The sequence below is a fragment of the Carlito syrichta genome, unplaced genomic scaffold, assembly GCF_000164805.1.
Source record: "Carlito syrichta isolate Samal-C Ts95f unplaced genomic scaffold, Tarsius_syrichta-2.0.1 Scaffold304886, whole genome shotgun sequence".
Classification (NCBI taxonomy): Eukaryota; Metazoa; Chordata; class Mammalia; order Primates; family Tarsiidae; genus Carlito; species Carlito syrichta.
In genome coordinates, this window is record NW_007248982.1 from 488,452 (window position 1) to 500,652 (window position 12,201).

A 12,201-nucleotide genomic window follows, 5' to 3' on the forward strand; every position below is an offset into this window, starting at 1 on the left:
GCCTGCCCTTCCTGCACCCTCCCCCCACCATCCACCGCCACCCAGGGCCTGGAGGGTCACTAAGGTCACAGACTGTGAAGCACCAGCATGCTAGGGCCCTGCCGGCAGATTCTGGAGTGGGCACACACCGGGCTCACCTGCACAGAGCAGCCTCCCAGGTGCCTCGGTGCCAGCACCAACCAGGGCACTGGGTCTCAGATGTGGGGGCAGGCAGACCTCATCTTGCTCTGTGTCTCTCCTCCCCCGAGAAGTAGACACCTACATGGCTGACCTGGTAAGCAGCAGGCGCTCCAAAGACACTGGCTTCCCCCTCCTCCTTGGTCGGGGTCTTGATAAAGTGTCAGGAGGAGCTGCCTGTGGTCACGAGTGGACCTGAAGGCCAAGCCAACTGGGGGACGCCACAGGTCTGACTGCAGCTCATCACACACGCGGCTCAGCGTGTCTGGCTGTGACGACATCTCCCAACCACTGTGGCCCAGTCGTGTGCAGCCTGTTCACGCTCACGTGATGCCTGGGGGTTAGGAAAGCAAGGGTCAAGGGCTACAGCTCCCAGGAAGCAGCAAAACAGCCTCTAAACTCATGGAGCCACCTACCTCCCTCCATCACAATTTCAGCAGCAAATTCTGGGATCGAGCAGCTGAGTGAACATAATCTCTTTTTCAAAATAAAAAATTAGGTCAGGTGTGGTGGCTCATTACTGTAATCCCAGCATTCTGTAAGGCTGAGGTGGAAGGGCTGCTTGAGCCTAGGAGTTCGAGATCAGCCTGGGCAACATAGTGAGACCTCATCTCTACAAAAAATTTTTTTAAAAATTAGCCAGATGTGGTGGTGCATGCCTGTAGTCCCAGCTACTCTGGAGGCTGAGAAGGGAGGACTGCCTGACCCAGGAGTTTAAGGATGAGGTGAGCCTTGATGGTGCCAGTGCACGCCAGCCTGGTCGACAGAGTAAGACCTCCAACTCAAAAAAATAATTTCAAAAATCCAACAGACTTCCAGAGCACCACCCGTGGTAAGTTTATGACTAAGAAGGTGACTTTACCTCCTAAAGTGATTACTGCAGCACCATCCTGTCACTAGAAAGGCCAGGATGAAGGAAGGACACAGCAAGTGTCTGGTTTGTCTCAGTCGCTGGCCAGAGTCAGAGGAGGTGGACAAATTGCTCTCCTCTTGGTCCTCTCAGCCATTGATGCTGCACAAGCTATCGGTTTACCCCAGGTGTGGCCAGTGGGGACATGAGCTTTAAAGTCCCATTTTCATCTTACAGCAACGCCTTCCAGAAGCTAGCCTTCTGTCCCCCCAGACACCCCTTCATCTGTCATCACTGCAAGGTTAAAGAATTGCTTTTATTTTTAAGGAGTCCTAACGGTGTAGGGCACGGACACTTATAAATGACAGCAGGTGAGCTGTACTCAGTATGTTTACGCTTTATTTCTGTAGGTAGCACTGAAAACACATTATGCATTTAGGGTTACAATGTCCACAAAAAAGCATGAAATACCAACCAGTTCACTCCCCCCAAAACCAAATAAACAAAGCAAACCCCTCTGTAACAGTCATGTTAAAATCACAGGTTACACTTGTTGCTGGCTTCAAAGTCTGTGCCACTGCTACAGAACTGTGCCCAAAAAGTCCTAGTTTCAAAACCACTAGATTAAAATTGTTGGCATTTTGAAATCATATCCAAGTTTTTTACGATGCCCTCAACTCCAAGAGGACGAAGGCAAAAGCAATATGAACGGCAGATCTTTGTGTTAAAGGGAAGGAGAAAGTCACTGAGAGGGAGCATGCAGGAAGAAGTTAAGGCAATACCAGAGCTCTACCTAGTGCTCAGGAAAAACAAAAGGTTACAAAGCAATAGAGCATGCAAAGGAAAGAGGTACAGGAAGCTGGTCAGAATCGCGCTAGCGTAAAGTGATTTACTTTTAAGGAGCCAATGTTTACAAATTGAAATAACTTAGTTCAACCTACTTGCTCAAAGTCTGACAATTTCACATGGGTATAAGCCTAATCTATCCTTCCCCAGCATGGCCCTAACCTCGGAAAGCTAGAAAAAGCATTGCTGAGCAATTTTTTTTTAATCACTAAAAAGAACGGTGGATTCAAGAAAAAAAAAAAGATGGAATTTAGCAAAATCTACACAACATTTGAAGTTAAGTTTGGACTACCTGGAGAGGATTAAAATTAAAGTGATACATATATCAAGTGATTCCTCGCAGCTTACTGGGTGTGTGGCCATACTACTTTGGAGAAAAAGTCCCTTGACAGTCACGATTCAATGTGTTATTTACGTTATCTTTAAATTATGCTACACTTTCCTGCATTCTAATTTCAAACACTGTATCGCCCGCCATTAGGAAAGCCATTTCATGAATATAAATTCAGTTACCTGTCTGTACTTTATCGTGCTTCTAAAGCTAGAAATGTTTCAGTAGTGTGCATAGTAGTTGATTGACTGAAAAGAATGACAGAGATCAGTAACAGCTCTACAGAAAAATGCTAGCGGATGTATAGTGCCAGGGAAAAGCGAAGTGAGAAAGTCAAGGCTGTGTCCCAAAAGTCTATCACCGCCACCCCTGAGCCTCCACTCCTGTCTGCTGGCCTGCCTGATCTGACCGATCCATGATCACATGTCCATAATCCTAAGTGAGTGTGGCCTCGGGACAGTCCTGATCAAGATGCCACTACCTAGCACGTGTGCACAACCACACACCAAGCAAGGCCCGTGCGCCAACATCTGCCGGGTGCCAAGGGCACGCGTGCCTGCAAGTCCAGTCTAGTGATTCCCTTTGGTCGACTTCTTCTTCTTCATCTCCTCTCTCTGCTTCTGCTTCTTCCTCTTGCCACCTTCTTTGAATCCTAAGGAAACACGGCTTGTAAAATACTGTGCAGAACAGCAACTGCTTCCCCAGTAAGAGGCAAACAAGTTTGCTAAATATTTCCCCATGTTAAGAAAAAAAAAAGCAACAGAACAAAGTCATTCTCTTTGGCCACATCTAAACCTCAAAACATGAGTTCACCTCATAAATTGCATGCTGGAAACTTTTCCCGTTATTCAGTATTGTACAACCCTGCAGAGAAGGGAGTGAAACTCACCCAAGCACCTGCAACCCAGCCCACAGCCGCAGAACTCGGATGCCAGCTCTGCAAAAAGGCTGTGCCTTGGTTCTGGGACACCTGCCCTAGCTACTGCCTTCGGAGTCCATGGCCCCTCAGCTGCCCACCTATGCAAAGCTTCTATGGAGGGGACCCAAGAGGTTCCTCCAGCACTGCCAGAGAGAGCGAGCCCTTTCTGTAGGCAACGCCAGGCTGTGGACTGGGCTCACTTTTGTGGCTCTGTGATATTCAGCCTGAGAAAGTCCGTTTCTTATTTGAGGATGATAATGTTTCGCCATCACTGTGGTATGTGCTGAAGTCAACAACTGCGTGACTGACTGACCCAGCTGAAGCCAGCGGAGAAAGACACATGTTCACCCTCTGGACATTTTGTCCAAGGAGCTTTCAGCTCAGTAGAAGCTGCCTTAGACTCAGTCTACAGAAATGTGAATGCAGGAAATGAGCCTGATGTGGAATCTGAGGACTGAGATACCAGCGTAAAGGCTTGACTTAAGCAGAGCCCAGGACACGACCAGCAGAAGGCACGGCGGACCTGGGTCTAACATGCAGGCCCAGAGACTGCTGAGGAGATCACATAAATGCATCCTGCCAACTTTACATTATGGAGCCAATGCCTAATCAGGAGACATGGCAGAGCACAGGACCGTCTACCACAAGACCTCTCTGGCTGGCACAAGGCTTGCCCTCTCACACTTGGGGTTTACCTTGGAGAATCACTTTCACCAGATGGGTCAGATGCCTTGCTTTGGTCAGATGCTGCCTATAGCCAACATGTAACTTACTTACGATACACATTACAAGCCTAGCTAACGACCATCACTCTGGAGAACATGCCACAAGATGGAAGTCCACTAAGTGGGGCTCACACGTGTCACAATGGAATGCAATGGAGCAAACACATGTGGGATTCCAAATGTGCCCTGCAGCGCCCATGGCTTTCACGATCGCTACATCGGCCAGACTCTGACAGTAGCCCACAGGAGGGGACGTGCAGTCAGACGGAAACAAGCCTGTGGATCTGCTCACACCCACGACCACGTGTGCCTACAGCCTACGCATAGCAGAGGCTGCGAGCTTGGTGAGGTTTCCACACAAGCCAAGTATGTTTCCATCACCCTGCTAGAGCAGCCCAGCAGAACCTCATGCCCTGTAAACACCAAGCCATCCTGGTCATGTGCTCAGGAAAGGTGCCTCGGAGCTATGGAAAGAGGGAGACAGAGGGCTGAACTGAGCAGGGGCCATGCTGTGCTCAGAGGTCACTGGAACTTGGCTCTGAAGCCATGACCCGCGAGATGGTTCAAGGGGACTTGGGCCATAAATGCTACACTTTGGAAAAGGGCAGTGATCTCAGAAGGCAACAGAGGAAAAGAAGAGGGAAGAAAGCCAATAGACGACACCCTTCAAAAGTGCTACCATGGAGCCAATCTGACTGTGGGTGGCTTCCAAGAGCAGGGACCGGCCCAGTGTGCTGGTGTATCTCAGAACTCCCATATCCTTCCCAGACGTGATGGAGGGATAGCAAGTGCACACAGAGGTGACCTCAAGGGAGGGCCAGTCACAGTACAGAAGGTCTTACAGGAAGACCCCCAACAAACTGCTTCTAAAATTAGTCCCGGGTATAGCTTGGAGTTGAGCATGGGAAGGGAGTGGTTTTCAGGCAGGGAAGGTGCTTGTAAACAGAGGCACATGCAGGACAAGTCAAGGCCATCAACATCAATGGTGGATTAAATCAAACAGTCCATCTGGAAATCCAGTCAACTATGGAACTGATGTCACCAGCATGGCTTCCTGCTTTCTGACTCACTGTAGTTCTTAATTTTTTTTTAAGTTTCTCAGGCAGGGAAATGAGGATGGCTTCTTTTAACCTGCTACCAGACTCAATTACATTTATATGTAAAAGTACCAAAAACTGTAGTCCTAGCTACTCAGGAGGCTGAGGCAGAAAGATGCTTGAGCCCAGAAGTCCAAGGCCAGCCTAAAAACAAAAAGCCCACCTAGTCTACCACTAATGGACAGATCTTTAACTTTACCAACAGTTACCCAGAGCTCAAGAAACCTCCGGTAGAGGAGGAAGTCAGGCTGTCTGTCTGCACCCCCTGACTCAATGTGACTCAGATGTCCACCAGTCAGATGTCATTTTATTCAGCCATCACTTTCAGTCTCCAAGGGAGCAACCAAAGCACAGAGAAACAGAAGGATCAGGGGCTGAGAAGTGGGTTCCTGTAGGCCAGGTAGGCCTGCTGGGGTAGTGAGGACTGACAGCCCCCAGCAATACTCTCTTGCCCCCACCAGCGACTGAGGAGGGATCCCCCGGCAGCATAGAGCCACCTGTGGTGCCCACAGGCCCTGCACCATTTGCCTGTTGTGAAATCCCAGCATCGGATGCAGAGGGACCCTGAATTTTCCCAGGATGGGAGGTCACTCTCTAGGGAGTCACACGAGACACACAGGTGGAGGAGCTGGGAGAGGTATGATCATTCAAACTGTCTCCTTAAAATGCCTTCTGCTGGAAGGCATTTTAAATTTTAAGACCACAGAAAAATAACCTAAAACCAACTGAAGGAATTTTAGCACAAATGACAAACTTCTGGGCTCTGAGCTAGCACACGTTGGGTTATATGGCCACACAACTCCCAAGCATCTGGGGCCCTTGGGAGGTGGAGTGCACCTGCTCCTGGACCCACAGGCCCATCCCTGCAGGGGCCCCCGGGTGACTGGAGTGCCCTGTCACTAGCAAAGCTGGCTGCAGAGATGGACTGAGAGGCGCGACGCAACAATCACTCAATCTGGCTGGGAAACTCTCTTCCTAACAGAAAGCCTCTGCCCTCGGTTGAACTCGCCCTGCAGTAAGTAGTGCTGCCTTTCTTTTATTTATTTATTTTTTGAGTCGGAGCCTCACTCTGTCACCCAAGCGAGGGTGCAGTGGCACACTCATGGCCACCGCATTCTCGACCTGCTGGGCTCAGGCAATCTTTCCACCTCAACCTTCCAAGGAGCTGGAGCCACAGGCATGCACCACCACACTCAGCTAATTTTTTGATTTATTGTAGAGACGAGTTCTTGCCAAGTCGCCCAGGTTGGTCTTGAACCTGTGGGCTCAGACAATCCTCTTGCCTCCGCCTCCCAAAGTACTGAGATTACAGGCGTGAGCCACCACGCCCAGCTCAGCACTGCCTTTCTACTAACTTTAAACAAAGGGAAATGAAGGGAAAATAAGCTCAATTCTGTGGGTCATTGTGTGCAGAGATCAGAAATGACTTCACGTGGGTGTACTCTGGAGGGAGCTCAGGCCAGGCTGTTCCCCCATCCCCCTCCCACCAGCTCCCAAAGACACACCCCTTGGAGGACCCTCACCTCCAGGACCCAAGGGACCTGAAGGACAGGCAGAGGGAGGCCTCTTCTCCCAAGTCCTCCAGACCTCCAAGCATGTTGGCGCACCCTGGGGCTTTTACATCCTCATCTTCAGTAAAGTGAACTTCATCAAGGCCCCTAATCTAGAACAAAGAAATAACAGGTGCTCACTTAAAACAACTACTTCTCATCCTTTCTGAAGCTATCAGGACTGCCCTTGGCACCCTCCCCTTTGGACACTAGCTGGGATAGTGGGGGAGGGGCAAGGGCACACAGAGTTCGCTACCAAGTAGAATAAAACTTTACGATGTTCTAAATGTTTTCTGTTTTTTTGTTTTTAGAGATGGGGCCTTGTTCTGTCACCCAGCTGGAGTACAGTAGCACAGTCATAACTCACTGCAGGCTCAAGTTCCTGGGCTCAAGTCATCCTCCTGTATCCTGAGTAGCTGGGACTAGAGGAATGGGTCACCACACCTGACTTTTATATTCTTACCATGTTCAATACTATTTTTTTCCCTGAGTCAGAGTCTCACTGTCACCCAGGCTGGAGTGCAGTGGCACACTCAAAGCAACCGCAGCTTCGACTGCTGGGCTCAGGAGATCCTTCCACCTCAGCCTTCCAAGTAGCGGAAACCACAGGCATGTACCTCCACACCCAGCTAATTTTTTGATTTGTTGTAGAGACAAGGTCTTATCATGTTGCCCAGGATGGTTTTGAACGTGTGGGCTCAGGTAATCCTCTCACCTCCACCTCCCACAGTGCTGGGATTACAGGCATGAGCCACCACGCCTGACCACAATGTTCAATACTTAAGTGAAGTATTTCCTGTCACCTAAACTTCCAACCAAGAACATTGACTCAGGAGCCCACCTCCACCCACCTAGAACCTTCCAGGGACTGCCAGCCTCAGCTGCACTCTCCAACCAGTGCCAAGCCTCTCCCACCAGAGACTACTAAAAAAAAAATACAGGTCCTGTTAGAAAGACACTTTCAGAAACTGCTGAAAACTCTTAACAAGTGTAAATATGTACATTAGTTTTATTAAAAGACAAACTTAAAGCAGTCAAAAGCTAATCATAGGGTTAAATTCCAATCTTTAGTTTTGTAAGGTCCACACTGTGCTTCACAAAAAGGGAAACATTCCACAGCATTCCTGCTAAGTTGCGTTCTTCAGACCAAAAAAAGAAAATGTCAAAGGGTCAAGTTCATTCTTTTTTCATGAGTTTTTTCATGTTCAATAATTTCAATTTTCTTTTTTAATAGTTACGTGTTCTTGATAGACTTATGGAATGCATGGAATTCATAAACACACTATTTTTTTCTTAGATACCACTAATCCTTTTTCAGAATTTTACTTTATGATTTACTGGTTCCAAGTGGCATCCATATGGACACAAGAGCCTCTGTCCTCTAAGTAAAGCAGAGTGAGTTTGCAAGGTTAGTAATTTAAAGTAACAACACATTCAACAAAAGGGCAAATGTGTCAGCAAGTGAAACCCTGTGACATTTTCACCCCGTCACCTGCATGACATTGACAAGAGCTCCCTAAACAACCAATTCCAGCTGAAAACAAAACAAGCACTCCCTGTGATACCTGGGTTACCTAAGAATGCAATTACATACCAATAGTGAATTTTAACAGACGTGCTACAAAACATAGAAAATTCTCACTTAAGCAGTAAATTCAGTATTTTGAGTATTTGCATTTTAAGTGAGAGCTCATTTCAGAGTAGAAAAAAAATCACGTCCTGGAACCCCTGGGACCAAGCTGAAGCCAGCTTCCATGAGCTCCGATAGGATACACTCTTATCCAGAGTCAAATGGCCAAAGCGCAAAACAGGAATCCCTAACACATCCAGGGTGACAAAATTCCTTACTATAAGCTACTTTTTAAGAAAAATTGTCCAAGACTTGAAAATCTGGCAAAAAGATGACACCAGGACCTTTCAAGCACGCAGAAGCCTAGCTGGGAGCCATCTGAGCCTCCTGTGACAAGGGGCTTCTTGGGAAGCCAGACCTTCAGTACCAATACCAGGAATGTACCCAACTGAGTCTGCAGGGGTGGAACTTGCTCTCTGTGCTGATTACTAAAGCACCCAGACCGCAAGGCTGGATGAGTACATCGCAAATGGCAGCGTCCTTTTTTCTACTCTATAGCAGTTTCTTAAATCTTTCTTTGAATCAGCTTTGTCATCTCTTAATAAGAAGTTAAGTAAAAGCCTTTGACACAAGCTCATTATGTGCTGGTATGAAAAGCATGCCTTTAACTCTATCGGTTTTACTTTGGTATCTTTTCAAGACCTCATAATAGAACTGAAAAGAGGAAACAAACAAGAGAAAAAGAGGTTGCAGCATCCAGAAGCCTGGCTTGGCAGGTGTTCCTTCTGTCCTCATCCTGGAGAAGGACCAGGGGAGTCAACAAAAGTCTATCCTTTGCCTCTTATGTGTCAGGATTTGTGTGAGGATTCCTAAGTCAACTAATCTTCCCCATTCCAAAAAGATATCTGGTAGAGAACCTAATGATAAAAACTGACAAATAAAATGAGATTTGAGGGAAAAATTACCTTCTTGGTTTTACTGCTAAATGCTGCCTTCCCCCCACAATTCTCTGGCAGTGAGGAGTCTCTTTCCCTCACAGGCGTGGTCTTTGGGAGCCCCCAGCAACAGTGCCAGCCATGGAGAAGGGGGCCCAAAACTGGAATGAGGATATGGCTTTGGGGCCCACCCCGACCACATCACGCATGCTGTCCTGGTTCCAGCTCTCGAAGGCCCACTGTACACTGAAACTCGGCTTCTGCGGGTGAGGCTGCACCAGCACACCTCATTCTTGGGCACCGGGAAATTCGAGATGCCTCCAAGCCAGACTTACAGTATCCTTCCAACCCAACCCAACCCGAGGGACAACCTGCTCTATCCTTCACCTTGCAAAGACCCCTCACACAACACTGTCCCTTCCCACTCCCCACCCAGACCCTTCAGTACCAGGAGTTGACTGCAAGTTCTGAGGGTCCTCCTGCAAACCCACCCAGTGCAGAGTGAGTTCTTTGTGGATGCACACAGACTGCCTCTATTATACAAGACGGAGTGGGCAGGGCGGCTGGCTGTGGGGGCGCTGTTGTGCCCAACCCCAAGGCCCCAGCAACACCCCACCTACAGGGACAGAATGCGTGACGAGATGATGTGTGCTCTTCTGTCTCAAAACCAGTACAAACAAATCAGCTTCATCTGAAAAGGACAGAAATGACTCCAAGGGACTGATTTTCACAGCAAGGTCTAGGAAAGGAAAGGAATGAACCCTCCCCCTTTTCATGTTCTGCTTAGATAGTACTGTCTGGCACAAGTCCCCAGAAGGGACTTCATGACTTAGACCTCAGCACAGAGCATCACCTGTCAGTGCTTCCCTCCACAACACAGTCTGCTATGGTCAGTGCAGCTCTGCATGGAGAACTAACATATGCACAGATACTTCAAACGGATGAATAATTCAAACTAAATTAACACTGGACTTCAGGACTCAGTCAGGGCAAGGCCTACATGCTCAGCACACCAATAGAGGATCAAGAACTTCCGCAGAACTCACTGCAGAGGCCCATCCTGGCCCCAGGAGAGTTCAGGCTCTGGGGAAATAGGGCAGGAACCCCAGGGAGCTGGAGCAAGGACAGACTCGGCTTCACCTCACCCGTGACATCCAGGGGTGGCTAGCACTGAGGAGCTTTTAAGAGGGCTTGACTCGGGACTCTCTTGCTTTGAACCCAGCATAAGAGAAGGCACAAGAAGGTGTAGCTGACCCAAAAGTGGGAAGGTGGCAGGCAAATACCACAGCAATTCAAGGGTGCCTGGGCCTGGCTCGGCTCCGGCAGACCTGGGAGTGGCCTCAGGCATGGCAGGTTAAGTCACAGATCTCAAGCTCTATGTGGCAAGTGATAAAAAGGCACATTTAAGGTAAAGCAGCACCCTGCAGCTCTGTGGCAGCTCTCTCACCCCCTGCTGAGACAACACACTTAATGCACATCACAGGAGATGCAGGCCCCGTTTTAATCATGGGGAAGCCTCGGGTGTGGCCAGCCCCCGCTGTGAGGCGCCCAGGAGCAGGAGGTGGGCGGAGCAAGGTGCCTTGCCCCGCCCCTGCAACCCGTGTCCCCCCACTCAGGTCAGGACACAGCAGCACAGGCGTGGCTTCTGTCCTCTCTGTCCTTCTGACGCTAGGGAAGGATCCCTCGGGGGAGGCGCCGAGGCCGGCTCCCCTTGCACACCTGCTGAGCACGCGGCGGGGTCCCAGAACCCGGGCACGCGCGGTCTCTCCGGCTCGCCCTCCTCCTCATAGAGACAGTGAGGCGTGTGTCTGAGCTGGGAGGCCGGCCGGGGCGGCTTCGGCGGGCGGGCGCTGGCAGGCTGGGCCGGCAGGGCATTCTGGCCTCTCCGCATGCGCTCAGCGGCCAGGGCATCCTCGTCGGCCACACCTGCAAGCACATCAGGGAAAAAGCCGTGAGCCGGCATCGGGCGCCGTCCCTCCCACGAGGGAGGCGGTTTGCGCTTTCCAGGCAGTCACCATCTCTGGCCACCGTGTCTCTGAAGGAGAAGAAAGATGATATTTCATCAATGGCACCATTGGGGCTGGAATGCAATCGTCTAAAAGAGGAAAAAAGAAGGAAAAAAAAAGAGTCCAGTGAAAGCTATCTCTGTTACGGAAATAAGCAGATCCCCACCCCACACCCTATGGCACAATCAACATGCTTTTCCCCAAGAGCAAGTGCATCCTACTGACATCATAATCCAGGGCTCACCACCCTTGAAAAACTCGCTGTCAAAATCCAACGTGTATGTCACCCTGGAAGGAAAAGGCACTGGATCCAGGTGGCGATTTCCATCTTGGGCAGCTTTCATCCTAGAGTCTGACCACGGAAGACACCGCCTTTCCACCTGGCTCTGAAATATAGCTGCTTTAACAGAGGTGGTGCCCAAAGACAGGGCTTCTTCCTGCCACTCCTGCTCCTGGTCCAGGACCTGGGCCCCATACTCTGAGGTCCAGCACGTTGCACACTGACCTACTCCTTAATGCTGAAAGCTGTGCTTTTATTAATCTTTTAAAACATAGAAAAAATTTTGCACACTGGATGGATACAGTAAATAAAATAAGGTATAATATTCACTGAGGGATTTCTACTTTACTTCTCTGGAAGTTCTTGGTTAGTGGTCACTTCATGAACATGTTAGAAAAAAAAGCATGATTACAACAAAACTGTGAGACCCAAAGTACAGGAATTCCTCGTCCCTCTGGAGAAGAGCTGCTTGTGTAGTTTTTTTTTTTTTTTTTTTGAGTTGGAGTCTCACTCTGTTGCCCAAGCTGGAGGGCTGTGGCATGTTCATGGTCACTGCAGCCTTGATCTGCTGGGCTCAGGTGATCCTTTCACCTCAGACTTCCAAATGACTGCAACCACAGGCGTGTGCTACCATGTCCAGCTTATTTTTTTATATTTTTGTAGAGATGCAGTCTTGCCAAATTGCCCAGACTGGTCTCAAATCTCTGGACTCAGGTAATCTTCTTGCCTCTGCCTCCCAAAGTACTGGAATTAAGCTGGGCTCAGTGGCTCAGCCTGTAATCTCAGCAATTTGGGAGGCTGAGGTGAGAGGATTGCCTGGGCCCACGGGTTCGAGACCCGCCTGAGCAACTTGGCGAGAACTCATCTCTACAATAAATTAAAAAAAAAAAAAATTAGCTGGGCATGGCAGCGCAC

At 49.2% G+C, this 12,201-nt stretch overlaps 1 protein-coding gene across 1 annotated transcript in view; it reads right to left on the reverse strand.

Moving 5' to 3' along the window:
- Positions 1-1,401: 1,401 nt before the first annotated feature.
- The window catches only part of LOC103263344 (dnaJ homolog subfamily B member 6), a 66,801-nt gene continuing 56,001 nt past the window's right edge, over positions 1,402-12,201 (reverse strand). The window contains exons 9-10 of the mRNA XM_008061029.2: positions 10,720-10,926; positions 1,402-2,856 (exon numbers count right to left, since the gene is read on the reverse strand). Coding sequence (XP_008059220.1) covers positions 2,774-2,856; positions 10,720-10,926 — 290 coding nt within the window. The 3' untranslated portion in view covers positions 1,402-2,773. The remainder of the gene's footprint in view (positions 2,857-10,719; positions 10,927-12,201) is intronic.